The sequence below is a fragment of the Anguilla anguilla genome, chromosome 6, assembly GCF_013347855.1.
Source record: "Anguilla anguilla isolate fAngAng1 chromosome 6, fAngAng1.pri, whole genome shotgun sequence".
Taxonomy (NCBI): Eukaryota; Metazoa; Chordata; class Actinopteri; order Anguilliformes; family Anguillidae; genus Anguilla; species Anguilla anguilla.
Genome location: NC_049206.1, coordinates 41,436,804 through 41,464,331, shown reverse-complemented (window position 1 = coordinate 41,464,331; position 27,528 = coordinate 41,436,804). Strand labels below are relative to the sequence as shown.

The window sequence follows — 27,528 nt, the reverse complement described above, 5'->3', positions numbered from 1 at the left end:
AGAACTTCATCACGCTTACCGACCACTTTGGTGGGTGACTTTTTGTTAGCATTTTATATGAAAAGAAAACTCAGTGTAGCTTACAAAAGACATCTGAAATAAGTCAAATGGAGGTGATACTACATGATACTTCAACTCCCATAATCACAGCGTGCTCAACCCATTGGCCCATCCACTTCACCCTCTTGCTTTTGCCTCCTCAGTCAAAAGTCAAAAAGTCTGAAATGTAGGCGAAATCAAACGACAGCCGAACATGGAGCCACATAATCTACAAACGTGTCTGCAATGCACAGACTTTGTCATTGAAATGATCTTTTAGGTTGGACTGAAATGTAACATGGTAGTAAAGAGTGTGCATAATTTATTTATTAAGTGTAGGCTACTTAGTGATTAAAACTGATTTTTCCACTCTCTCTCTCTCTCTCTCTCCCTCCCACGCACACACACGCGCATGTGCACACACACACGAGTCTACTCAGGTTGGATAGTTTTAGTTTTAATGGTTACTGTTAAAATAAAATGTTATATTCAAATAAATGCATGCAGTTACATTGTCCAATTTCCCTATTTAGAACAGGCTGGTGGAACTGCTAGAGTGGCTAGAGACATTGAAAAACCATTAGTGACAGTGGCTGGTGAGCCAGAAAGTTAATGTCAAGCACATGTGTGCTCTACAAAATCAAATGACTAAAATAATATTTTAGTGTGTGCACTGTAGCTAGCTAGTTAACCAGCTAACCATAACTGTTACTAGTCACTTCACATTTCCGGTAGCCTCAGCTGCAAATGATCTCATGTATATCCATAAGCCAATTGTTTCAATGCAGATTTAGTGTGTTCATGAGTGCATGAGGTAAGGAGCGCGGGCTCCCAAAAAGCTTGAAAAGGCCCGGATACCAACATCTGGGGGAAAACCTGTTTCAAGAGAACAGCAATGCCATTCTAAAATGGCCACAAGGGCTTTGAGGGTGAGGCGTTGAGACTGAAGGGGCCTGTTCCTGTATTTCTCTAAATGACCCAGCAGGGCAAAGCTAAACATATTTCCCAACAAGTAAAATTAACTCAGTTCAGCACATTTGAGGGAAGCGTAATAAAATACAGCAAACAACCAACCTCAGCTACATTTGGCCACTGATTGCAGGGCATTTAGTGTACTTCATAAAATTCAGAGATTTTGTTAATCTTGTAGCTGAGCACTTCTGACCTAAAAATATTAATGACTGCCTGTTTGCTTACTCTTTACTGGCTCCTGCCCAATCACAGGGAATACATAGGGCTGCAAAGTGTGTGTTTGTGTGTGTGTGTATGTGTGTGTATGTGTTTGCGTGTATAATAGTGTGTGTGTGTGCATTAAACATGGACAATCATCACAAAGCTATTCCTATCACAACAAGGGTGCAGATTTTTTCAAACCTGGACTGAGACAGCATTTATGACAGCTTTATAAAATAGTTCATAAAGTACACAGCAGAATGTAGAAGAAGAGTGTATAACAGGTCAAATGTTTACAGTGTTAAACTATGTAACTTAGAAAGACACCCAAACAAAGCAAGAAGTATAATTTATCACTAAAGCGTAGAGCCACACCCTTTCCACACAGGAAGCACGAGCTTCAACGATTTAAAGAGCGTGCAAAAGGAAAACAGACTGTCGATTACACAGTTTTACCTCCTGATAAAACATCAAATTGCCTTGCGAGAATGCCCGCTGATTACTCCTAGCTACATGACTTAACACGGCATGCACAGCCATGATTGCATTTACATTTCTAAAAACCCGGGGACCGTGGAAACGCGAAAGGTTCCACCTAATCCGGCCGCGACGTGCTTGCCTTTCCTCTCGCCCAGCCCTCATGCTGGGAGGCCCCAATCAGCAATAATGTCCTGTTACGGTGCGATTTCCAACCATAATCCCCTCTAATCAGCTATCTGCAGGGGGAGGATAATCGTTGTGATTGGCTATAGCCGCTGATCATCGGTTCAGGAAGCATGGGTAGAAGAGAACATGTACAGGAGTTCCCGGCCAGTGGCCAAGGCTCACCGCACCACGCACCCCTCTCATCGAGCTCAGATTAACACATTAATAGCTCTTTTACAGGCAGGCGAGGGAAATCACTAGTTGCAGCTTTGATCCTTAAAAAACCAAGATCTTGAAATTGCCAGAACATTTGGGGAAGGCAATTCCAAAAACCACTTACAGTGTACAGCACAGCACTCCCCCAAGCCCAAAGGCAAAACAACACAGAGGCCTGGATACAATCAACAACAGTCTTTAACTTTGGAAAAGAAATGTAGCTTTTTTCACAAGCACAGCACGATGAGTCAATTTTGTTGATTGTTGAACTGGCCAAACTGTGTTCGGACAATTAAGGACATACTAAATTACTCGTACCTTTAATAAAGATGAGCAAAGAAGTAATGAGCTATATTGTATGCTCCGAAAAGGAAATGCCTGCACTAACAAGATACTTTTGTAAGGTCATCTCAAACTAAGGGAACAGCATTTTTGCTTCTCATTGCTTCCTGTTTTCATAAGGGTACAAAAAAGAAAAAACACATTTGAAATCCATGTCTCATCCATTACCGCAGGGGAAAGCAAGAAACAAGACAAAGGGTTTTTTTATCTTTGCAAGTCAGGAGATACAAACAATAAATAAAAAAATAGAGATACCATTTAAGCTAAAAGCCACTGGAACTATGATAAACCTGCTGAATAGACTGCTAGGTAGACACAAGTGAATCTTGCCCCCATGAGCAGGAAAGCAGATGGTTTGAGAGGAACAGAAAAATTCAAGCAGCACAATTGGAGATCTACAAACCTGGGTTGCATTGTGAGCACAGTCTCCAAATCTAAATCAGATGCCACCTCCATGCCAACATGCTTTTTGGCAGGGTTTCCAGGTGCCTCTATACACAGCAATCAACAAAAAAGCATTTGGAGTTTGCTAAACAGCACTGGAACAAGTGTTTGGAGCTGGGTCTTACGGTTAGACAACACCAAATTTGAACTTTTTGGGCACTGAAAATGATACTTATGATGAAATGTGGTGAACATTTGAGGATATTTGGTTTGGTCCTTCGGTTCTCATTAATGACAACTGAATCAGAAACTCTAACAAGTACCAATGTATTTTGGCCCTAAACCTAGTTTGCTCTGTCTGGAAGACCAAAAATGGTTACAAATGGAACTTACAGTAAGACAATGATCCCAAAAATACATGAAAATCAACAAGAAATGGTTAACTGACCTCAAAATTACTGTTTTCTCCAGACTCAGTCTTCAGACCTGAACCCAAAAAAAAATATATGGTTTGAATTGAGAAGAGCAGTCCACAAGTGCACACCAAGCACCAAGGGATCTGAAGGATCTTAAAAGATGGAGGAGCGGTCAAAGATCCCCACCCTAAATGCCCCCCCCCCCAACCACCACTAACCCCACCACCAACATCACTATAAAAAACAACCCAGTAGTGTTATCCTTGCAAAGGGAGGGTGCACAAAATACTGAAAACAAGGGTTTGAATACTTGAACATTATTTTATTTGTGAAATTAATTATAAATTATTTAATTTTATTGGAATTTTTCTTCATTCCAACAATGATTATTGAAGTAAAATGTGTTCCACCCATTTGAGAATTTAAGTGAAGCTCGGTATTTGTATTATTTGTTTTATGCAGTCTTTTTACTTCACATTTAGCAAGCACGGAAGTCAGATTTTTTGGAGGACACTGTATTTAGAGTCCAGGGCAGAGAGTTACCTGAGTGTGGCAGATGGTGTGGCTTTAAAAAGGGCACATGTTCGGCAAATCTCCAGTACTAAAAAGGACTTCATAGCTCCCCTATTTATGATGCAGAACAAACTATTCTGATGACATTTACCACGGTCTTTCAGAGCAACATGGTATGCATGCCCATTTCTCAGTGACCACATTCTAAAAGGCTTTCAAAATGTGCCTACCCAACATTCATTAGAATTGTGATAGCAACTGCAGCTGACCTCCTGGCTATAGGGTACAGCTAATGAGGTTTTCTAGTAATAAAGTCTTTGGTCCAAAGTGGTAGGCCATTCAGTGAGTTTTTTGAATTGCTGCTTTCCTTCCAATGCTCCAGTTCTCTTTTGATAAATCACAGAAAAGGTTTTCCGTACTGATCAAAAATAAGTAGCTCGTTCATTGGCCAAAAACGCAATGTTCAATCATGGAACATCTCTGTCAGCAAAAGTGAAAGTGTTTCAGTCCTTTTTTTTTTACTCCCTCCCACTGCTGTGACTCTTATTTGATGCTGTTTCTCTGCAGGGAATAATAGAACCATGAAAAAAGAAAACCCACTTTCAACCTCTGCCCCTGCCCCCCCCCCCCCATCCCCCCTCCATCCCCCTTCCCCTCCCCCGATGAGTTTGTTTGTCCTCCACTTTATACCCCTTTTATTACATACTGGAGCTCACGCTGTGGCCATCAGCGGTTCCAGAGTCCCGGCAATGAAACAGAGTCATGCAGCCTCGTTAAAGCCTGGGAGACACAATCAAAGTGTCCAGTGGTGTTCTGTCTGGCCGCAAATTTTCTTGAGTTTACCTTTCATTTCTCAGATTTGGAGCCGGGGCACGAGGGGGGTGAGGGACATGGGGCCTCTGAACGTTACATCTGACCATAGGACTTTGTTTATAAGGAAATGTTTATGACTGAAGTCAAAGTGTGAGCATCTCGATATTTTCTTCATTTTGTTTTGTTGTTGACTTGTAAGTCGCTGGGAAGCACAAGACACACTGTTCTATTTAGATATCGTGACACAGCTGCTGGGTACGACAAGTACACATAATGGGCACAATCTAAGTAATGTTTTTCATGTCACGCCTAAGAATGCTGAGATAAAAGATTTTCTCCCAGAGCTGAAGGACATTAACCCTTTAACAGGCACACCAGCAGAAAACTCATTCAAAAATTATACCACCCACCTGAGCAAATCGTAAGGATGAAATATCTGCATTTTCTAAAATTCTACCACAAACTGCTCAGAAGCCAAACGGAAATGGAACAAGGCACATTCTCCTTTTGACCACGTTTGAAGGTGAAACTAGTTTCTTTCACCAGTATGCGTCACGTTCATTTGTCACAAAATAAGTCAACATTCCTCTGAAGTCACATTTAAATCTTCATAGCAGAATCTGTCTGCTAACAAGAAAACCACAACTCCTAGACACACTGTGTACCTGGGTAATGCTATTTTCTTCCACAGATTTTTGTCATCCCTGAGCTGGTCTTGAGAAGAAAAAGATTGCACCAATGCAACTTTAATTAGAAAATCCTCATTTGATCTGACCTCTGATTAAGTGTGCATACATTCAGGAAACGTGGACCAGGAGACTTACAAGAAATGTAAAAACAAAAGGGAAGAAAAATATCTTAGAGTACACTGACCTCAGATATTCTCTCCCGGACCAAACCAAGCCAAATGGAAAAGAGCACCTGTTGTGACAGCATTCTTAAGACAAGTGCTTCCAGAATTCAGCGAGGAAAAGTACCTCTTTAGAATTGCTAGTACTGCCTTCATTGGAAAATTGATCAACTTTTGCATTGATAGTGCTTTTTGTTCCTTTCTTAGCCTACTGTGTCAGAGCATATCATATTTTCCATTGAATCATTTTGAGCACCCACATGTACACCAAAGCACATGTTAGGCTGCTTAAAGGAGTGTCTCGGTGTTTAAGAAAAGACAGCGTTTAAGTATTTATTATTTGTGAATCAGTCTGCATCACCTCTTCCCCAACCCTTGGCTGGGGGGCTTCTTCTCTGTTTGCTAGATAGGTTCCTGAAAACATGTTTTTAAGTGCTTCCAGGATTTTGCCTTTATAACTTTTTACGTAGACAGGTTTGGCTGGTTACCAATTTGCCTAGCCCCTGAAGCCAATGGCAGGTGTTCTGTTTCAGTAACCAGGGTGCACATGCTTTCAGCACTAAGGAACCAACGTGGTTCCTTATGTCTATCAGTAAGTCAGTCAATCAACAAAACAAACAATCATGCAAGCAAGGAAATAAAATATCTTTAAACAAAGTAATTTCCATAGACCACATAATAGAAAGTCAATTTCTTTTTTGTGTTATCGAGTCTAAATAGATATTCCATTAGCAGAGGAGCATTAGTGCCATCAGACAATGGGTCTGGGTCCAAGTCAAAGCAATCTTTTATGAGAACTGAAGTCAGAGGTTCGGAAAATTGCAGCTTGAGTCTGACATAAATACAAGTCTGTGGTTCAAGCCATCCAACACAACCCTTAGGGTCACACCACTGTCAATTAACATCTCTCAATGCTCAGCGAAATGCAATTAATGATGAGCAAAAAACCATGAGTGGCCCTGAGACTAGAACTTGGAGATCTGACCTCTTAACTCTCTCAGGACGTCTGACCAGCCCTTACCATGACGACCAATGAAAGACAGGTCTAGCTTAACCACAGCATTAGCAATCTGGCAATGACAAAAGAGCCTAGAAATGGTCAAATTGTTGAATTTATTTTTGTTGCATTAATGGTGAAGAGGTTGGGCTTTGAGAAATATAAATGTGAGCCTTGTATGAACTGTTTTTTTCAGTGACATTTATGAAAAGCGACAGTTTTGCATTTTACTCGAATATACATGAGATAATGAAAAAAATTGAAAAAATGAATTCTTTGGAGAGCTCCATTTTATTTGATGAGAATATCACCTGTGTTATAGAACATGCCCGCAGGTGTTGATCTAGTTCTTGGTTTGTACAGTACAGCCATCTGCTAGCCTTGGTAACTGGCACAATTACCACACCGATGCATTGTGGGCTGTCTACGAAAAGCGATGGAGGGAGCGAGGAGACAGCAGCTGGGGACTGCTTTTCTGTTTAACGGTCATCGCCTTTTTGAAATAGAATTCAACTGTGATTCAATTCCAGCACTCTGTCTGATCCGCTTGAACGGAGACCATTGTATGTCAACCCAGTATCACAAATGCTGCACGTAGGTAATGCAACTGTGGTCGGCCTGAGGTAGAGATGCCAAAGGTAAGCATCCAGCACTGATGCCAAGAAAAAACAGACATGGCACATTTTTTCCAGGTGGCAGTGTCTCTGCCAAATTAGCTAGTAACTTTTTAGATTAAAATTCTTAAGGGAACAGCTACATGAGTTTAACATGATTGTATCTGATATCTGTATAAGATTGCTATTATGACAAGAAAGCTAAGCGTAGCTGGAAAGTTGTGTTAACAGAGAGACATTAGTAAAGGTACAGCACATTTTCTGTCCATTTCTGTTCATTTCTGCTCCTTTAACAAATCAGTAATATAAACTAGTATTCGATTTAACTGAGTAATGGTAATTAGTTCTTCCATTAGCAGTTTTTATAGTCTTGAACACCTAATTAAACAACTAATTAGACCTCATTAAAATAGCAGCCTGAGATTTATGGTCATTTTACTTCACTGTTGACCTGCACCTCTCACCAGTAACCACATGACTACTCAAACAGCTTACATAGAAGTATGCAAATACCTTGGTCTCGATTCAGTCAACATTTGCCTTCTACGCTTGACTTAAAATGAATTTTAGCATAACTGTTTTTCTTCATAAACACTGGAAAGGTAATGCTGGTGAGTACTGAACTCACCAAACTGTGTTGATGAAGGAAAATGAAAAATAAAAAAATAAAATGGAAAATAATGCCTGCTATTAGTTGAGTAAACATTATGGATAAATCTTGAATCCTGGTCCAAGTCTTTATTAGTATTTTTCTATAAATCCGGTGCAGAAATGCCAACACCTTGAGCACCACCCCTCTAACACTGAAGAATATGTTCTAAGAGTATGTCAATATTTTTCAATGGTGAGCATAAGGCTCCCAATATTAGCCTGCCAGAATGGGGGGATATAACCTGCTCATTCAGTGAATGAATTTGTGGCACTCATTAACTATCTAGCAATTCTAAAGCACAATAGACCGAATGCTCAACTATGGGACAGAAGGGCATCCCATTCAGAACACATCTTTCGCAGCTGACACACAGGGTGTTCAAGGTAATATGGAATGGTTGGCAACACTAAGTGAGGCCAAGATATTTCCTACATAATAAACATAGTTTTCATCATTGTTGGTTTCTGGGCTCTGTACTCCAGCACATTGTATTGGAAATGAATATAAGTGCAGACACAGTCAGCTCTAATTTGAAGGTACTCCATATTCAGTGATCTGTGTAGGACTACATTGTCCCCCCCATTTTAATTGACCAAAATTAATTGAACAATTGGCTGCTGAGCTGTCTTGGCCAGCCTTGTGTTGTTGCATCATTAGTTCATCACAAAAAACAAACAAAAAGTCAAGATCTGATTCTAGGTGTAGTTTTTGCATTTGGCAGCTGTTGTTATTGTCTCTCAACACGAGGACCAAAGAAATGTTAATGCCAGTAAAGCAGGCCATCATGAAGTTTACAAATCAGAATAAACTGATTAGAGACAAAACATTAGGAATGTCAAAATACAGTTTTGTTAACAAGCAAAGGCGCACTAGTGAGCACAGTGATAGGAAACAACCTGGTAGACCAAGGAAAACCACTGTAATGGATGACTGAAGAATACTTTCAACTGTGTAGAAAAAACCCTTTTCAACCGTTGAACAGCTCGAGAACACTCTCATGGATGTAGACGTGTCAAAGACTACCATAAAGAGAATACAACACCAGCATATCCTCAAAGGGTTAAATGCAAGATACAAACCACTGGTCAGCCTCAAGAACAGAATGTCCAGGTTAGAGCTAAGAATTATATCTAGTATATACTATCCAGCATTTTATGTTTATATGTATTGATGTAATGTGTTGTAAATATATATAAATAATATATGTAAACTGTATATTATTATAGGTAGAGACCTTACATAAGCCCCTTAGGGTTTCTTGTTACTACCTGCACAATTCTCTGCTTACTAGTTTATTTTCCTTTGTTGATTTTAAATTTGCGCAAATAAATAAATAAATAAATAAAATTAAAAACTGTATAGTTGGGGCCTCTAGTGGTTTTGGCATGTACAGCTGCCACTGGCTCACTTGTCCTTATTGATGATGTTGACAGCAGCAATACAAATTCTGAAGAAACATCTTATCTGCTCAGATCCAACCAAATGCCTCAAAACTCACTAGACAGCACTTGACCCCAAACATACTTTGAAGGGGTAAAAAGTGGAATGATCTTGACTGGCTAAATCAATCACCCAGCCAAATGGTTCTATCTCTATAAACTCTATAAACTCTCCATATAATGATGCCAATGTTTTAATGACAACGGTTGATTATTTTGCAACATCGGGAGATGCAAAACAGGCACGGAGGATCCTCACCTTCTATGCTTTTTAGAAATCTACAGATGACATGAATCACAGTAAAGTTGGTATCCTTATCACGACAAGTGTCAAGTGAACAAATTCCATAGTAGTTTTTAGTCCCAAAAAGATGCTGAGAATCATTGATGTCCATTGTTTACTAAGGAATTCTCCAGAGGAATTATCATTTCTGCCTGTGTCTGAGCTTCTGTTACTTTGTTTCAGTAATATTTAGAGAAATTCTGACTCTTGAAAAACTCCCAAGGTTTAGCTTTCAGAAGAGACCAGGATTACGCCTGTAGTCAAAAAGTTTAAGAATAGTAACCATTTTATTTTGGGTATGTCATTAAGAGGGGGCACTACAGAAGGGGTTAAGATTATGTTAATTACTCCAACTGCTGTAATTCCTACACAAATCAACTGACATGGATGATAATACCCTCAAATTAAAGCTGAAAGTCTGCACATTAACCTAACAATAAAACTTCAAATCCAATGTGCTTGAGTACTTGAGTCAAAACAACATTTGGGACACTTATAGACTGCACTGTATAAATATCCAAATAATAATGGCATATAATGTTTTATCTAGGAAAGGAAATTGTATTTTTTTTTTTAACTGTAATTATCTGGTTATACGGTACACACAATATTTTGGATCACACTCAGGCCTGTATAGTTCAGTTAAGCCTGTAGACTAAGACTAAGAATCAATTATACAGTATGTCTTTGTATGACAGCATTTCTACTTAACTTTAAATTAAAAGCATGGCCTATTTATTTATTCTCACAAAAACTGTTAAATCAGTTTGGCAAGCTCATTTTGTGATTGCTTGAACTGGCTAAACCACTAACAATTGCATCTGGTCAAACTGCGAAGAAATATCCATTGTGAGTATAAGTGAAGGATTAATTTTGATTGAATTACGGCTAAATTTATACAGATGGACAGTATTTCATTTCTGGTCTTACTACTGAACATTACTCAGAATCAAGGCCTCAGAGGATTACTATTTTCATGACCAGGGAAATAGGCCTCTAATGGCATTTTATAAGGATTCAGATTTCAATTGATTGTGGATGCATTAATTGGATTCATTCAAATTAAAATGGGACTTTCTAAAGAAGCATGAGAAAGATGGCTCAAAAGTGACTGAGGAAATAGAAACAATGTAATACAAAAATGCACACTACTGAAATTTATTTTTACTGGATTATTTTTTTTGCTGAATATTTTTGCTGACACATGAAACAAAAAGTCTACTGGTTTTTCAAATAATCTCAAGCAGCGGGAGTGAAAATCCAGTGTACTTTCATTCAGCAAGCCAGGGGATTGAAACGGAGGCAAGGTTATTTTTTTGTCAGGATTGGCTGAGTGCCAGTGGACAACACCAATGTTCTATAAACCTGGCCTCTCATAAATCTGTCACCGGGCATTGACGCAGTCACATTATCAAAACCATTGCCAATTCCAGAACATGACACAAAGCGGGGCCACTACAAAGCCATAAGCTTCTATAGTTATGATAGTGGATGATGGTGTTGCAGATTTAGGAAACTATGAAAAGGCAAGGTAATCTGTTTAATATCTCACCTGTTACCGGCGGTCAGTTTGGCTCATTTCCAATTGCAATGAAGGGGGTTCCCAAATATATGGGGCTGCATCTCTGGAACTGTTACCCCTTCATTATTTCTTTCCAATTGGCAAATCACCTGTAAATGCTGTGCTAGGAATAACACCATACATCAAAACCAAATTCAACTTCCAGAAGCACAGAGAAAATTGGTTTGCCAGGGGAAGAGCTCAGTAATAACATTGTGGTAGACACTTTATAAGCAAAAGTACTTTATAAGTCAACTGGATAACTGCATGTACAAACTGTGCTTAAGGGCTCCCATTGCATCACGGTGTTGTGTGCTGACAAGCCACCCAGTTTGCACATATTCATGTGGTACACAGTAACCACAATAGAGTGGGAGACCTGTTCATGTAATTCCACTTCCTCTCATAGACCCTACACCAAACCACATGCCATATGATAGTGGGCTTGTAACTGAAATGCAGTCTATTCTAATGGATGTAATTACATTGACAATTGCTACAAAAGTATTATGTAAAAAGCCGGTACTCTATGGTAAATTTTCAATTATCAACACTTGCTTCGATATAACTGACACTGTAGTGCAATGTAAGAAAATATACTATTTATCAATTAACTGGTATTGCACTTTGGCAAAACAGAGAAATATAAATATATAAATATATTTTTTTTAAATTTCCATTTCCATGAACACAGATCACATGATGAAAAAAAAGTATTGCTTTAAAAAACTTCAATTCCTCTCTTAAGGACATAGAGACAGACCCACAGTGACAAGCCTGGCTGCTGTTCTTTATCAAATAATAAGTCATCATAAACATCATTATTTGTAGCAGTTAGTCACATTTACAACCCTCTCACCTGAAACAAGTGCTTATGTGCTATGTGAGACTGACAGCGATCGACTATATTTTAACCTGGATTGATATGGATTAAGCCCCGAAGAGTGCAGATTTACAATAAAGCCTCCTGTTGAGATACAGAGGCAAGAGGAGAGAGACCCAAGTCCGCTCTCATTGCCTAATAGATTTTATCCTTGTGTGACACGCGCAGGCGTTGCAGCCCTGAATGCAAATGAATGCATTAATGCAAATTGATGCAAATAAAGTCGATGCACCAAAACCAAAGTTTTTTTCTTCTTCTTCGTCGTGTTTCTGCGAGGGTCTTCGGCCACAAGATACAGTAGCGAGCGAAGCTAACGCACAGCATCGGTATCTGACACTCAGTGGCATTGGGAGAAAGCTTATAAAGGCATGAAATTGGGTCTCTGACCATCTGCCTGGACCCTCACAGCACCTGGGCAGGCAAATTTTTAGGAGAAGCCCATCACACCTTTGTTGCCCCAGTGAGCTAGCTCACACAAAGACTCTGCCCTCTAACCAAGGTGACCCTTTTCTAAGCAGTTTCAAAAATGTGTTACCCTAGTTTGTGCTTCATACACTGTTTGCCACTGGACTGCACATTTTTGTGATTTAATAATCCTGCAATTTCAGATTTTGAAATGTCCTGCGTTCCAAAAACTCAATTCAATGCCATTTCTACCCTGCTTACTTATTGCGCAGAGTACGTATATGCTACAACAGTTAAGCTTGGATGTGTGTGCGTGGGTGGGTGGCAGGTTGTTACAGCATTGTTGAAGATCCTGTGACCCCACGGTCCACTACAGCTAAAAGATTTCATTTAATGTTGATAAGCATTTTCCATCTCTTTTGCCACATATTCACTTTGCGGAAAATACATTGCCATTAACGCACCCTGATTAGTAGATTAAGGTGCAAGAGGTCAATATACAATGTCTATATATTTTATGGTGACATTTGTGCTTTGTAGGTAGACTCAAATGCCATTCCTCTGACTGGCGAACAACATGCCTACAGTTCAAATGCACAGAAAAAAAACTAGGAGTTCTATGCTTTCCACAACACAAGCAGCTAATGGAATGTCTCCTTGTTCCGCAGGTTCTACTCAATGGTAATGCCTGCACTGATCTGTGTACAGGTTTTTCTGCAAAGGTGTGAATGTACCATTCCCTTTTATAAATGTATACAACCTACAATATTGTTTTTCTGTTTTCAGTGGGACTACTATTTTTTATCCTACAGATGACTTCCATGAAACAACATGATACATATTTGTTCACTGGTAAACAAACAGACATTTTGACTGCTCCATGTGCAGCCTACATTCAAAAGAGTCAGAGGGTGGTCCAGGCATGCAGTGAGATAACGTAACAGAGAGACGGTTCTCTATTCACAGTCACACGCACACAATTCAACAATAACAAACCAACAGACTCGCTAACTCCACACACAAAGCCTGAAACCAAAGTGAGATGTTTCTACTGGAAATTCAAGCTGGAGTTGAAGTTGGGTCTGTGATTCAGAGGGGAGGTAGGCAGATAATATTCTGATTAATCAGGATTGCCTTCCCTGGTATATGACTCACTCTGAAAACACAAGTGAGAGGATCCCTACTTTAAAAAAAAAAAATAAAACCATGTAATGTCCACCGTCAGTGATTTCCAGCTTTGCATGCCTTCATAATAGTGAAAGAAAGGCCTAGTGCTTGAATCAATGAACTCTTTGTCTGACATAGAAGACAGTCTCCAGGGGCAGTGATACAGCCTTCTCTCTCTTTTTCTCTTTTGTTTTACCAGCTGATAAACACAAATCTTGAGAGTATTACATGAATGGACCACATCATAGGATGCAAGCAATTAAAAGAGGGAAATTGTGAAGACTTTGTTCATATGCAGTTGCAAAAAACCTATGCTAATGACCTTAGTTGAACTAAGATTAATTCAGCTCATTCTGCATACAGCTTAATACTTCCAAGGTATCCCCAATTTCCCATATTCTAAGGAATCTTTAAGATGACAATGTCCTTAAAAACACTTTAACTAAAAATTACTATACCAGTAACTGAATAGAAAAAGTAACCAATAGCCTATATGTTGTCAGTATATATTTTCAAATAAGATATGATCTAATAGCTTTTATTTTGATTTATTGGTCAAAATTTAAAATTGGATGGATTCTGCAAGTGGGTCAGAGGTTGGGGGAAAAACTTTACCACCAGGAACACAACTTGGTCAGTGTCAATGGTGGAGCACTGGCAGATTCTTTGAACACTTGAGAGGCAGTCCTCACATCAACCATCTCTGCAGCTGTACTGATACGTCTACTGAGCTTTATTGAGGTGACAGAAACCAAGAAGAAAGGAAAATATCCAATCATGTACAAACGTTTGTTTTTGCAGTCATATATAGCACACCTTTTGAACATTTTCTGCCATGTTCCAATCTTTAGGTTATTTCAAACTTTCCTTTCATGATTAATGAGCATACACACAGCAAATGATGGCTTGTCATGTATTCCCTGCCAACAACCAAAATAGAGCAATCAATTCAATGACCTGGGACAGTTGTAATGTACAAAACAGATTCAATAGTATAGCAACAACAGAAAAAAGACCATCTACTGAATGCAAGCTCTAAAGCTAACACGACAAAACTAAGGATACAGGCTGTGCCATGTTTTTATCATAACTACACTTTACCAAGACTTTGACCTTTTGATTTTTTGTCCACTCAAGAGAATGAATTACATATGGTACCTTGCTATTTTATAACCGTAAGGCATTTCTCTGTGCTGAGGCACCAGGACAGATGGCATAGCAGCAGAGAAGCTGCGCTTGTGTTTGAGGTGTGGTCCTTTCAGCACCCCTGGTTTTCCCGCTACATGGAAAAACTGTAGAACCATGAAGGGCATCAGCCCCACTCGCAGGTAGGGTAGCAGCAGCTAGGACTCAGTCCCAATCAGGGCAGCTGATACCTGTTGCCTTAATTAGCAGACTATACAAAGGCTTTGTCTCCAATCCTAAAGGGGAGAGACCTTCTTGCTACTAGGCCACTGTGTGAGCTGTTATCTTTCTGAATGCCTTTCCGTTGTGCCTTTTTGTAAGCGGTGCCTTTTGCGGTTTTCTGTTCACGTTTTTAATCACCTTCTTTTCTTTCCATGCAGAGGATGTAATTAAAGGCGGACAGCCGATCTGTTTTCCTGAGTTTGTCTTGTCCGTTCACGATGTGGCCCAGCGATCACCCTAGCACTTTACTACAGTGCACAAACTCAAATACAGTACATTTAACCCTATTGGCTAAGCAATACAGATACCAGGCTTCCCCAGGTGCCAGGTATCCATATTAACATTGTACAGTTGCATATAATTTCCATCAGTTTCATATCGGTAAGACCTTGGATTACTTCTCTGTAATGTACTCTAAAGCAGTCTTAATAGATTAATTTGCAAACTGTCTGACCTCCTAAAGAAACAGTCGACCTTATCCAGTAGACTGGTCAAGATAGACCCCTCTCCAGGCAGAATGCCCAACACAGCCTTTCCGTGAATTTCCATGAGTCAGTATTTTCCTGCTTCTGGTTCCCAGATTTCAGTTTCCTACAGCAACAGCCATTGCTTGGCAACAGTCATATACTGTATAACCACTGTATGTGAGGATGATGGTCACATTGTACACATTTCCACAGATATGTGAGCCTGAGACTACAGCCCAGTCAGTAATGGACTGCATTTATATAGCGCTTTTATCCAAAGTGCTTTACAATTGATGCCTCTCATTCACCCAGTCACACACACACTCACACACCAACGATGAAAGGCTGCCATGCAAAGTACCAATCAGCTCATTGCTCAGGGACACGTCGACACACCCAGGGCGGGGGATCGAACCGGCAACCCTCCGACTACCAGACAACCGCTCTTGCCTCCTGAGCTATGTCGCACCTCAGTGCTTGGCTGCGTGCGGCAACCCCTTTATGGGGTTAACAACACCTCCATCTTTACTGACAAATCATTGCCCTGCAGGTAGCGGGAATCAGGGTCCATCTGAAAAGAGCAGAACCTGACAGCACATATCGCTCCTCAGCAGCTTGAACCAGGGAAGGAGAGAGACAAATCCTTCCTTTTTCTCCACTGACCTTCATGGCAACCAATACTGCGGTTGAAGGGCAAATGCAGTCCTGAAAGGCATCCGACTGCTTTTATTGTTTAGCTCACATTCACGGCAGAGGTGCTGGAGCCGCTATAGGAAACACAGTGAGCACAGTGGCACCTGGGGAAAGCAGAGTTTATGATCCGTTGCACGGCTCCCAGGATCATCAGACTTATACATAGCTCAGTGAATATTAATAAATAGCATATTGCATTTCAATGTCCCCCACAGCTGCATACTGAATCACCTGAACAAGCACCTTGCAAAAGTGACTGGCTGGATGCTTCATGCTCTTTAAAGTCAAGCTTGTACTGCAGAGCTAAGCATTGCACATTCGACAGTGCATTGATCTTGGCCTGCATTCAATCAACATTAGCATTAAAGGTTGACTCAACACTAACGCGCGCCATCTATTTGTAAGTACAAATTAAGAAACATTTTGACTGAACCCTAAACTATCCTCTGTGTCGAATTAGCTTTACAGACCAACCGGTTTGACAGACAGCACTACTGTGCTATGATTCAGTGAACACACCTCCATCTTCCTCCATAGATTTCTATTACTGCTGCTCCATGTGCTAGATTGTAATGGCTGCATTCTCCCTAATCCTCATCCTCATAAAAAACATGACTGAACATAATGTTACATTGTAAATAAAAACTGTGTGGGGAGCATTCCTTAATTACAATTATGACAGCTGTACCCTTATAGTTTCTATCAAGGCAGATATGCATTAATAATGTTAGCATTAACATGGCACATAATAAAGATTGAATTTACATTAACAATGACTTAAAGACCAGATGAGCTCTAATTGTTTCTGGGCCGTGGCTACTTTTAATAGGTGCTTAAGTTGTAGCGGAATAGAAATTTGCAGGAGCAGCCAGGCGCAGAAGCAAGAAAAGAAAAATCTGTCTGACAGCCACATGACGCAGATCTGCACACTGATTGGACAGTTGGCAAAATCTGTTGCGTAAACTGGTACTGATGTCAGCTCTGTGCAATAAGTTGCATCAGTCCCTCCAGTGAGCTGCAGGCAGTTATACTGGGCCCTACATAAAGCAAAGCAGGCTGGATTTAATTGCAAATAATGGTGATAAGAGGTGCGTGTAAATTTCCAGAAGTACAAGACTGTGCCTGAAGCGCACACCTGATGTCTATGAGACAATGTTATGAGCTCTCTGAGGACTGAGCAGGAAGTCTGACATCATACATTCCTCAGTGGTGATATTTTGTATATCAGAACATTAAAGCCTTGATCCACACAAAGAAATGCTTATCACAAACCATTTTGTTTCCCCCCTTCTGAAGAACAGGAAAGGAAAAACCTTTCATGACCCATTTTCTCATACATAATTAATTCCATTCATCACCAAGGATTGTGTGTTTAAAATGCACCTAAAGCATATGGTAAAATGACATTCTGCACTGTAAAAAAGAGTTTACATAAAAAAATGCTGAAGTTCACAGGGAAGACAAACATACATGCCTTTTCAATGGTTAAGGCACCCATCTCACCAACTACTTCTGTAAACAACGGTATGTACATTCACAATTCAACTGGCCATTTTTGTAAGGATTCAACTTGTAATTCATTACAAGTTGAACAATGTGATAGCTAATGGTACACGGAATGAATAACACAAGGTGCTCATTAAAGCCCTTCTTCAAGGACTCAACAATGCCAGACAGTGAGATAAATGGGGGGTGAGTGTGTCATGCCTTTAGCAAACACTGTTAGCCAACGGGCAAATTTATTTTGAATCCCTCCTAGGCTTGTGGAAAAATCACAGGCTAAAAAGCTGAATAACATTAGTTGTGTGTCTCCACAATAGAATTTAGCCTGTGGCATCAAAGAGCACGAAGAAGACGCGAAGAACAGACAGACACGGGGCAGCACATTGCATACTGAAGACCACTGACGAACAGCAGGAATTCGTGAAAAATGTGATAAATAGGGTGCATTCCAAAATAATGAGAGCAATCAGAATGTGAATCTTTACACAGGCCATGTGTAAAATATCTGGCACACTAAAAAAGACGTGGTTCTCTTTATGCTGTATGCAGAGTAGACAAGCAGATACATGTGAGCTACTGTGACAGGTTAAGCGTGCACATGGTCATGCGACCAGAGGAAAAGCCGAGGGACATTTTCTGCCCTAGAAGTGCAGTATATAAAGACCTATGGTTAGCAGTGATGCAAGAAAGAGGCTTCATGAACCATGGTGTGATACAGTCTATCATGCTGTCGACGAATCAGTTATTCAAACAACCTAACCAAAGTTCTTGCCTTCACAGTGTTGAGGAGAGATACATCTTCTGATTTGGTTCAAATGAATCGGTGTCTGACAACAACAGCCAACATTCGGTTAATGAAAGCTCACTGTCCCATTAGTGCCAACTGGTTGACTGGCCTGTGCCACTTTTGTAATGTGCATACCAAAAGAATTAAAGCATTTAAATTAACAACACTCTCCTAAAAGCAACGCTGTTCTTCTGTTTATGCTGGAGTAGATGTGGGCATCTGTTAAGTAATGAACTGTAACAATGCGAAAATAACCACAGAAATCGTTGAGATTTCTGAGACAGAACAGAGGTTGTCTGGGCAGAGGGCCAGGTTTTCTAAATCCATGCAGATTGAGAGCCAGGCATCTGTAAAAAATATATATATATATCTGTAATAAAAAGAAAATCCATGGAGATCACCGCGCAAGTGCAGCTTTTCAACTTCCAGCCCTACGGAGAGAGGTCAGAGGTCACGGGAGAGGAGAGGACAATAACGCGCACAACTCCAGCAGTCTTCCGCACCTGAGCACAGTATACAGCCGCCATCAACGTTACTCACAGGAAAATGAGCGCATGGAGAGCTTTTCAAATGACTACATCAGGGGTCCAGAATTTTGATCCCGGACAGCCACGGGTTCTGCTGGGGTTATTTTTTTCCACTATAAATGCCACAGCCAATTTAGAGCCAAGCGACCAGGTGAAACTTTGCTATGTAATTCACTAAGTGCAGGATGACAATGAAAACCAGCAGGCCCTGAAACTCTCCAGGACCAGGATAGAGGACCCCTAAGCCACACATTTGAAAAGCTCCACATGTACCCTTGGACAATATATTGCAGTGGAGGAGGAGTACTGAGAATTTTGAGATTGTGCTTGCAGCTGGGAGCAATTGTGATCATAGACCTGGGAGGGGGGGGGATTGTGCTCAAAAGGTCTGTCAGTGGCAATGCACATTAAAGAGAAGTGATGCAAAACATTTTACAAATGCAAATGAATGGATGGGCAAAGATACAATGGCAGACATCATAAAAGATGTTATATAAAAAAATATTTTTTGTACGCAATGATCAATGGAATATTTGAAATTCTAACACACATCTCTTTTTCAGGGAATCATGCTGTGAGTTTGAACATGAGAGTGAACTATTTTCCTGTTCAAAAGATTTTGTGAGAGAAAATAAGTAATTGAGTGCGGGGAGATTTCAAAATAGCGCATTACCACTCACTGAATTTTGGAAGACTTTTTCTTTGCACATGCTATTGTCTGCCTGGTTGATCATCAAACAGTGAAGCTTTTCAGGTTTCTGAAGACATCACCGTCAACACGCATACTAGGAACCAGTTCCTGCTTGACAGATCTAACACTATTCATCAACAGAGATACGATTCAGATCCAAAACTGCTTCAGAAACGAAGAGGCCACGGTCCCAGAATTCCAGGGCACTCACTGACATGGCTATGCACAATATGAGGGGCTCGGATGGGTTTCAGCGTCTTCCACAGTGAGCGATCACAAAGGGGGGAGCCGGGAAATAAGACATGAGTTGACAGCAGACATCACTTTGCCCGCGAACAGACGTAGGCGTGACATCTAAGCAGCACTGCTGTCAACAGCCCACCGAAACCCTTTTTTCTCCCAGGTTTTTATGACCTCAACATCCCTTGGACGCACACACACACCGATAGGGAAATGGGGCCTGCATTACGTGCAGTAACAATATTAGGCAACACTTACAAATATTAACATATTTAGCTATCAGGTCATGGTAAATACTATGTACAGTAATACTAGTAAGACTAGTGTGTTCATAGTTTTTCATACATTGTGCAGTACTGTGTATTGTAAAAATGTGCCTATACTGTATGCATAAAAGTTCTTCAGGACACACACACACATACACCCACACACGCACAAGCACAAGCACACACACAAACACACACACAGTTGGTTGGCAGCTTGACTGTGTCGCTGGAACATTCTATGTAAAAAAAATCAGAACGTTTAAGCGTGTGTTTCTGTAATGTTTACAGCCAGATACAGTAATTGAACCCATTAATCAGAATCTGTATTCTGAAAGCTGGCTGGCTGAATGCGTCATTAAGAGTAATTAATTCATTTCAAAATGGTTTTCAATCACTGACTTTCACAGGGAGATTATAAGATTACGCCTATGACATTCCTTTTTCCATTTCATTTTATTGCCAATAATTTTGCAATTCCTCCACTCAGTTTGCATGTTACAGGAAGCCTAATAGAGTGTAAATGGCATTGGAAGCAGTGAACGCCGTCATTATGATGGTGACATTGCCAGAAGGCAACTGGTGTCTTTCTTACGTATGCATACGATAATGACTTATTATTAAGTACTACATAAATGCTACACAAACACAGTTATAGTAATAGGGGGCATAAGGACAATTACAAAAATTCATATCCATGCATTACCAATGACATTAAAAATAATGGTGCAGAGTTCCTTCAAACCAGGCCCTCTAAAGAGGGTTCTGCAGGTTTACTGCAGTGTCATCTTTTCCAAAGGTCCCACCAAAGTTAATGTCGAAGTTAAAAAAAGGCCTCACCTTCCCGTTTGGTGACAGAGCCATAATTGATTCTCCTTGATTGCAGTTTTCAAAGTGACAAAAAAGATTCTGCGGTGACTGCTGACCCGTGTCCTTGATTCCCAACCCGGACAGAACTTTTAATAATCAGGATAATTAGAATAATAATTCGGACCTCTCTCCAGCCGCTGGTGCTACGGTGCCATCGCTGCGCCGCCGGCGTTTTTAAGACTCGCAGGACATTACTCACACCGTCCCCGCGGTGACGCGGCTGCGCTGTCCCCGGCGTGAGAGGCCTCAGGAGGGAATACCTCACAGCGACGGCTGCCCCCAAGCCACTGTCACCACCAAGACCCATCAATTCCAGGGCTGCACAAACACTTAAAAAAAAAAAAAAAAAAAACGAGTCCCATGTGCAGCAATGACAAAGTGCTTTGATAGATGATGTCACGTCCTTGGGCAACGTTTTGCTCAGGCTGGAAGCAAACGGGCGCCGGCACAGAGCCACGGCCGCAGAATAGGAATCGAAACCCCGGAAGGTCACAGGCTGAAATTCCCTGTGAGGTTCCGCCACTGAGCACCGCTGAGCACGAGGTGCTGAACCCTAGACTCTTTCTGCGGATGCCTGGTATCCTCTGTATAAATTATTAATATGCAGATATGTTAGCTATGAAACATTTTTTTAATGGCCCCGCATTAAAAACTTGGACCCCATCCATCAACTCCACGTTTTGCATGAGGATGAGGTTATCTACGTGTCTGAGAGTTATTAGGGGAACAACCAATCCTTGTGTGTTCAGACTGCTATTTTGCCTTTCCCTGCACCCACAATGAGGAAACCCTGCATGTCTGTTATGTCCTGTATGAGCGAGGTACTTAACCTGCATTGCTTCAGTATATATCCAGCGGTATAAATGGGTGCAATGTAAACGCTATGTAAAAGTTGTGTAAGTCTCTCCGGATAAGAGCGTCTACTAAATGCCTGTAATGTCCGGGGCTAACCTAGGATTATAAAACAAAAAATTGACTGGCAAGGCAGACAGCCCAATCACAACAAAGGGTGGGGGGGGGGCGGGGGTTGGGGCGTGTCACTCATCAGTGGGAATAGTCAACACTGGGTCATGGTGTTCATTTCATTATAGTTTCTAGATGGAATCATCTGACATTGCTTGGCATTCCAGCTGTGTGTCTGGTCTTCCTTGATCAGCAAAGTCTGGTGACAGCCATGTACCTTCTTGAAATAAGCATGAATTGACAACCCCTTACATGAGACCACCCACTGAGAGTGTGGTTTGTTTCCCACTTGTCATGACATAATGAGAATTTGTAATGTATCGCACACTGACTGAGCAGGTGAGTTCCTTGCTGCTCCTGATTGCTCACCCTTCTGTGCCTACAACACCGCTTTGTGCAGCATGGTTGTTGCCAGGCTTGACACATGGCCACATCTGGCCCAGCTTAAGTATCCAACCCCGGCCTGGAACACTGAGAGACAGGACTGTGTGGGGTAAAGGATTTGAGGGTGAGATGGACTTTAATTCGGCACACCAGGACTGTGATCCAAGGGAAGTGCTAAGGGACCCTATGGAGGAGGAACCGAGCAGCAACAAAGACAGCTTCAGTCTTCAGCAGCGGAGACCATTTGCATAGCTTAGAAGCCGAACATCTGAACTCACCATGAAAAAGGCCCTTGAGACCCACAACAGCTTCAATAGCAGGAAGAGATCAAAAGCAGAGGGATGGCTGCCTAACCAGAAGTGCATTAGGACAAGATATAAAGTTTTCTGAGAATATCGTTAAACAGCATCATTACATTGCAACACTTCTTTACTGAAAGCTTGAATAACTTCCCTGGTGACATAATTCAATGCAATTCGTGTCAGGCACTCCTCACAATGAGCCATGCCATGCACACTTACTACTACTCAGTCTTTTAATGGGGGTGGGGATTGTCTCCAGAAAATGGCTTGAAATAGTTACTATAGAAGTGTTTCAGTTGAGTAGCCTACAGTATGTGTACGGTATTTAAGATATGCCATTCAAGGATTTGCCTTCAACTCAAAAGAGCAATCAAGCCACTTTGTGGAGCACATATCCAGCATGTAACTGAGATAACAGAAAAGTTTTAGTGACCCAATAGTGAGGAATCTATTATACTTTGATTTTTTTTTTTAAATGGTGCTGAGCCTATGAGATATGAACAAATACAAAAGCAAAGAACTGGTTTGGGCCCTGAGTTCAAAAGTTCATTTACTGACCCAACAAATTCTGATGTAAGTCTGACACCGAGCTCTTTGGCAGTGCATTGAGACAAGGACAATGCTCATAAGCTACGGTGCAATCAAATGACAATCAGGGAAATTACAAAGCAATTAGACAATTATAACACTGAGAATAGACAACATTACTCAGTTCAAGTTCAACAACATAAAGAGTCAAAACTCTGTGTGTAGACAGTGTAGGCCTGAGACATCGTGCTTTACAGTTGTAACAGTAGCATAACTCCATCACACGTAAGTAAGTCTATAATGAAGTGGTGCCTAAACCTGATTCTGAAGTACTCCTGAGTATATCGTTTTAGTTCCAAAGGCATGCTTAAATTGTTTGTTTTGATTGGCCCGTTAATTGAATACACACCTGTATCTTGAAAGCAAATGAGATATCTGCTGCTAATCTTTGAATAAATATATGTGACAGTGAAGGAAGAAGGAATAAAAATATCAAAATGAAAGTTCAGTTGTTTCTCTTAATTTGTACCTCATAAACAAATTAGTAAAGCAAACTGGTATTATAACTGCATGATTAGTTGTTCAGTTAATTAAATGAGGGCCTACAGTAGTTTATTTAATGAACAGCCAATTAATCAGTTCAGCATTAATGTGCTTATTTTTTATCCGGATATTTTTTTAAAAATATTCTTCTGAAAACGAATTTATAAAGGGTACACTATGAATTGCTGTGATATCGCAGGAATGCTTCCTGTACATACTCACCAACAACACAGATTATTTATTGCTGCCATTGTAATGAATAATACATGGCAATGTAGCAACAATTTTGCAGAGGCAGGACACAATTGGCCTCCTCCCACCAAAGTTAAGGTGGGTTTGATTCAGCCAGGGTTCCACAGTTCACTGCAGAATGTCCTTTCAGACAGCACACTAGGCTAGTAAAGGCTACCACTTGTCATCTGTGACATGCACACAGTATTCCGCACAACAATCCTTATACTGGTTAGGATCATTTTCCGAATAAGCTATTTACACGCACCATGAAATATAATGGCTTCTGATATTCCTGCGTTCATGAAATGCATGATGTTTTCATGCATTATCCACATGTTTGCATTTTCACTTCCTAGTGTGGTTTAAATAGCCATATAGCAATAGAAATTATTTTGTTGTAATAATAATTTCACTTACCCCCAAACTCGTATTACTGTTTTGAATATCAGAATAATTTTCTGTAAGATATCTGCTCCTGACATTTTGTATCTGCTGTATATGTACGTTATTCACCTCATATTCCTATTCAGAGAACATTCCGCATTATCATAATGCATTCTGATCGTTTTCGATTCCATTTGTGCAGGGTACAGTGTATCGCTTCAAGCGGAGTGAAAACATTTCCATTACTGTCTGTTGAGTACAAAGTCATGAATGCATTCCTAAACTAATTTTAATTCATTGCCGGTGGAATTGCATGCATAGCATTTTGATTTGTTTGCTTGTTCCCAAAAGGCAGACTACAGTTCTCCTTGCAACTGCCCCCCTCTGTAATGTCACTTGTGTAGCTTCGGAATGGGCTGCACGGCGTCGGATTCGAAAGATGAGCCTCGCGCTACATCGTACAAGAACGGCCGGACATAGTGGTGAACATCAAAGAGGATTTGAGGGCATAGTAGGAGTTAGGAACGGTCAATGTTCCTAGCCTGTGCCATTAAAGGGTTATTACATTGTATTATTCGACACGTGTTCGCTATATGTTTGTGAACTATCAATATAATCAATTAATTTAACAACTTGCTTTAATGTCTGTTGTCAGTTAGATGATTCAATTGAACATCAGGAGAATAACGTTCTAAAATCTAAATGATCAAAACTTGTACGGAACCAGTCCTAGCCCAGCGTCCTCTTCACTGAGCTCACGGACACTATTTTGAGGCTCCATGATATCATTCCTGCAAAGGCTGTCGACAAATCCATCCTAAAGCTCAAGCAATAGCTGAACATACCATCAATGCGAGCGCGTCATTTAATAGCCTACTTAGGGGTGTCATATTAGCCGCCACGCAGTCTAAACCGCGAATCGGAACTGTCCTTGAACAGTCCAACTGCATCGTTTCGACACTGAAGATAATTAAAATAAAAAGTAATTGGTCTTCCGTTTTTTCCGTTCTCTCTGGTCATTTTAGTATGTGTGCTTTATGAATCATCTTCCCTCATAAAGAATAATGACTATAATTGTTCTTGTCCGACACTAAGACTCATTCGCTGAACCGGCAAGCGCAAGAATTTGTGCTAACATGCCAGACGTCATTCCAACTTGGGCACGTTTTTTCATCACATTAAATGGTTTAAACCCGTCAATCTCAAACCATGCCCCAGGATAGACTGCATCCATTTGATTCGTACAACGTATATGAGTATATGAAGAAAGGCCTAACGGTCTCACTAAGCTACCGGTTTTACATTTAGAAACATTTTATTTACGAAGTCCTTTCGTTAAAAAAATACCTGTATTTCAGTCCCGGTGTTACAGAACTCCATGCAACTAGAGTTAATGCAACCAGCTATGACTGGGCACGCTTATTCTCACGGCCACTGGAATACAAGAGCCCATTATATATGTACTACACGATCTCGTTGAATGACAGTGACCAATAGCAAATTCAAATTTTCTGTGTAGGCTAATCTAGATTCATTTGAAAATATGCCTGTAATTTACGATCACTAAATCCGTTCATGCTTAACGTTGAGTGAGATAACCACACAACGGACTGATGAACAAAATGTAATAACAGAAAATGACGACGATGTATTTCAATGTTCAGATAGATTATGTGTACAATTTACTGCATATCTCAACCATCTTGCCATGTAGCATCTATGAAAATGAGAGCAAGCCACCTGTGGTTGATTGAAAGCCGGTAGTCTTACATTGCACAGGCTAATTGCAAATTTCCCAGAATAACAATCACGTATGGTATAATACTGGTTGCCTCTATGCTCAGGCGTTATAATTCTGAACGTTTTATTTGTCTATAAATTATATGATCGTGGTTTCATTACGTCTTCGCGTTAGCACCCACTTACCATATACTCCTTGGCAATGAATGCCCTCCAGAAACACCGTAAGAAGCCACGAGAGACCGAAAACTAAATCCATCTTTACGTTAATGTCACCATATCCAGCTCAATAGCGACGAGTCCTTGCCAGAAGCAAGACAGGCAGTCGGAAAGAACTCAAATCCAGTGAAAAAACCACACCGCGCCCGCGGTGCTTAGTGATGGTTCTGAAGGTGGTGTGGCAAATACAAAATAATTTTAATACGGCAAAGTGCGACAGCTTATGGTCCTGAACAGCTTTTCATTTCAGTATATTATATTCTTAAAAATCTGGATCTGAATAACGATTTAGCTATATCTAATAAAATCAATAAAGAAATGCTGGTGGCTCTAATACATACACCAAAAACAGGAGACCTTCTGTTCGGATGCGTTAAAACTCCCCGCAGAAAAAAAGAAATAAACCAGCACGTATGATCGCAGTCCTGCAATATCCACCGACGAGTCTTCACGAATCCCAGAAAACCATGGTTATGCAAAAACAAGAGTAATCCCCCGATCGTCTGTATCAGAACCCGATGTTCTCACAAGACAGCTTGGCTTTTAACTTGTTATTTCTGTATTTCACAGCTACCGGGAAAAAAGAGAAGCATGAGGGCGCGCGAAGCTGGTGATGCTAAAATGCGTGCTGTGCTCACCACCACATCACGACTATATCCAGGGACCACAAGCGAGTCACCTCCGGGCGGACGAAGGCTGCTCCAGTGCCGGCAACGAGCATGCGCCCGATAACAAGTAAACTCCCTCGATAAAACGGTATAGAGGATGTGAGTATTGTGCTAAGTACTGTACGATCTTTCCTTTTCTCCACAGACTATCTAGAGGGATTGGCGAACAGATGATCAGTCACGTTGCGCAATACGTGCTGTGTGGCTGGAGCGCAGAACTGCAGCCAGTAGCCAGACGACGTCAAAGAGTGCGTGATTCAGAGATCTCATCTGTATGGGGAACTACAAACAGCGTCAACGGGGCACGTGAAATGCAACCACGGGGTGGATCGAGGTTGTGGAAAATATAAGTCAAGGGGTTAATTTAGTTTTTGGAATTAAAGGAAATCAGCTGACAATCATGCTTATTACTAATAGTATTCACAACACTTTCTCCTCTGTTCTGCGGTAAATGTATCCATATTATTAATGGTTTAGTATTTAGCGCATTCCAAACATTCGTGCAGTAATCCTTATTCGGTTGCGATTCATCTGCTTTGCACATTGGTTTATAATTGTTGCTCAGTCTCTTTGACTCTGCTCATCCTCTACTGCGTCCTAACGCTATTAATACAACACGCGTACTGATGCATGAATGCATACATTTCCTTCCTTTTGAAATATTGCGAGTTATCACCCAGCATTGGAAGACTTAGCAATGCTCTTTCATGTTCGTGAATGAGG

The 27,528-nt window shown here is 40.7% G+C and overlaps 1 protein-coding gene across 2 annotated transcripts in view; it reads right to left on the bottom strand.

Moving 5' to 3' along the window:
* LOC118230858 (MAM domain-containing glycosylphosphatidylinositol anchor protein 2-like) overlaps positions 1–27,054 on the bottom strand; it is a 137,436-nt gene extending 110,382 nt beyond the window's left edge. For both annotated transcript variants that reach the window (XM_035424269.1, XM_035424270.1), the window contains exon 1: positions 26,105–27,054. In XM_035424269.1, the coding sequence (XP_035280160.1) occupies positions 26,105–26,177 (73 nt within the window). In that variant the 5' untranslated portion in view covers positions 26,178–27,054. The remainder of the gene's footprint in view (positions 1–26,104) is intronic.
* Positions 27,055–27,528: the final 474 nt, after the last annotated feature.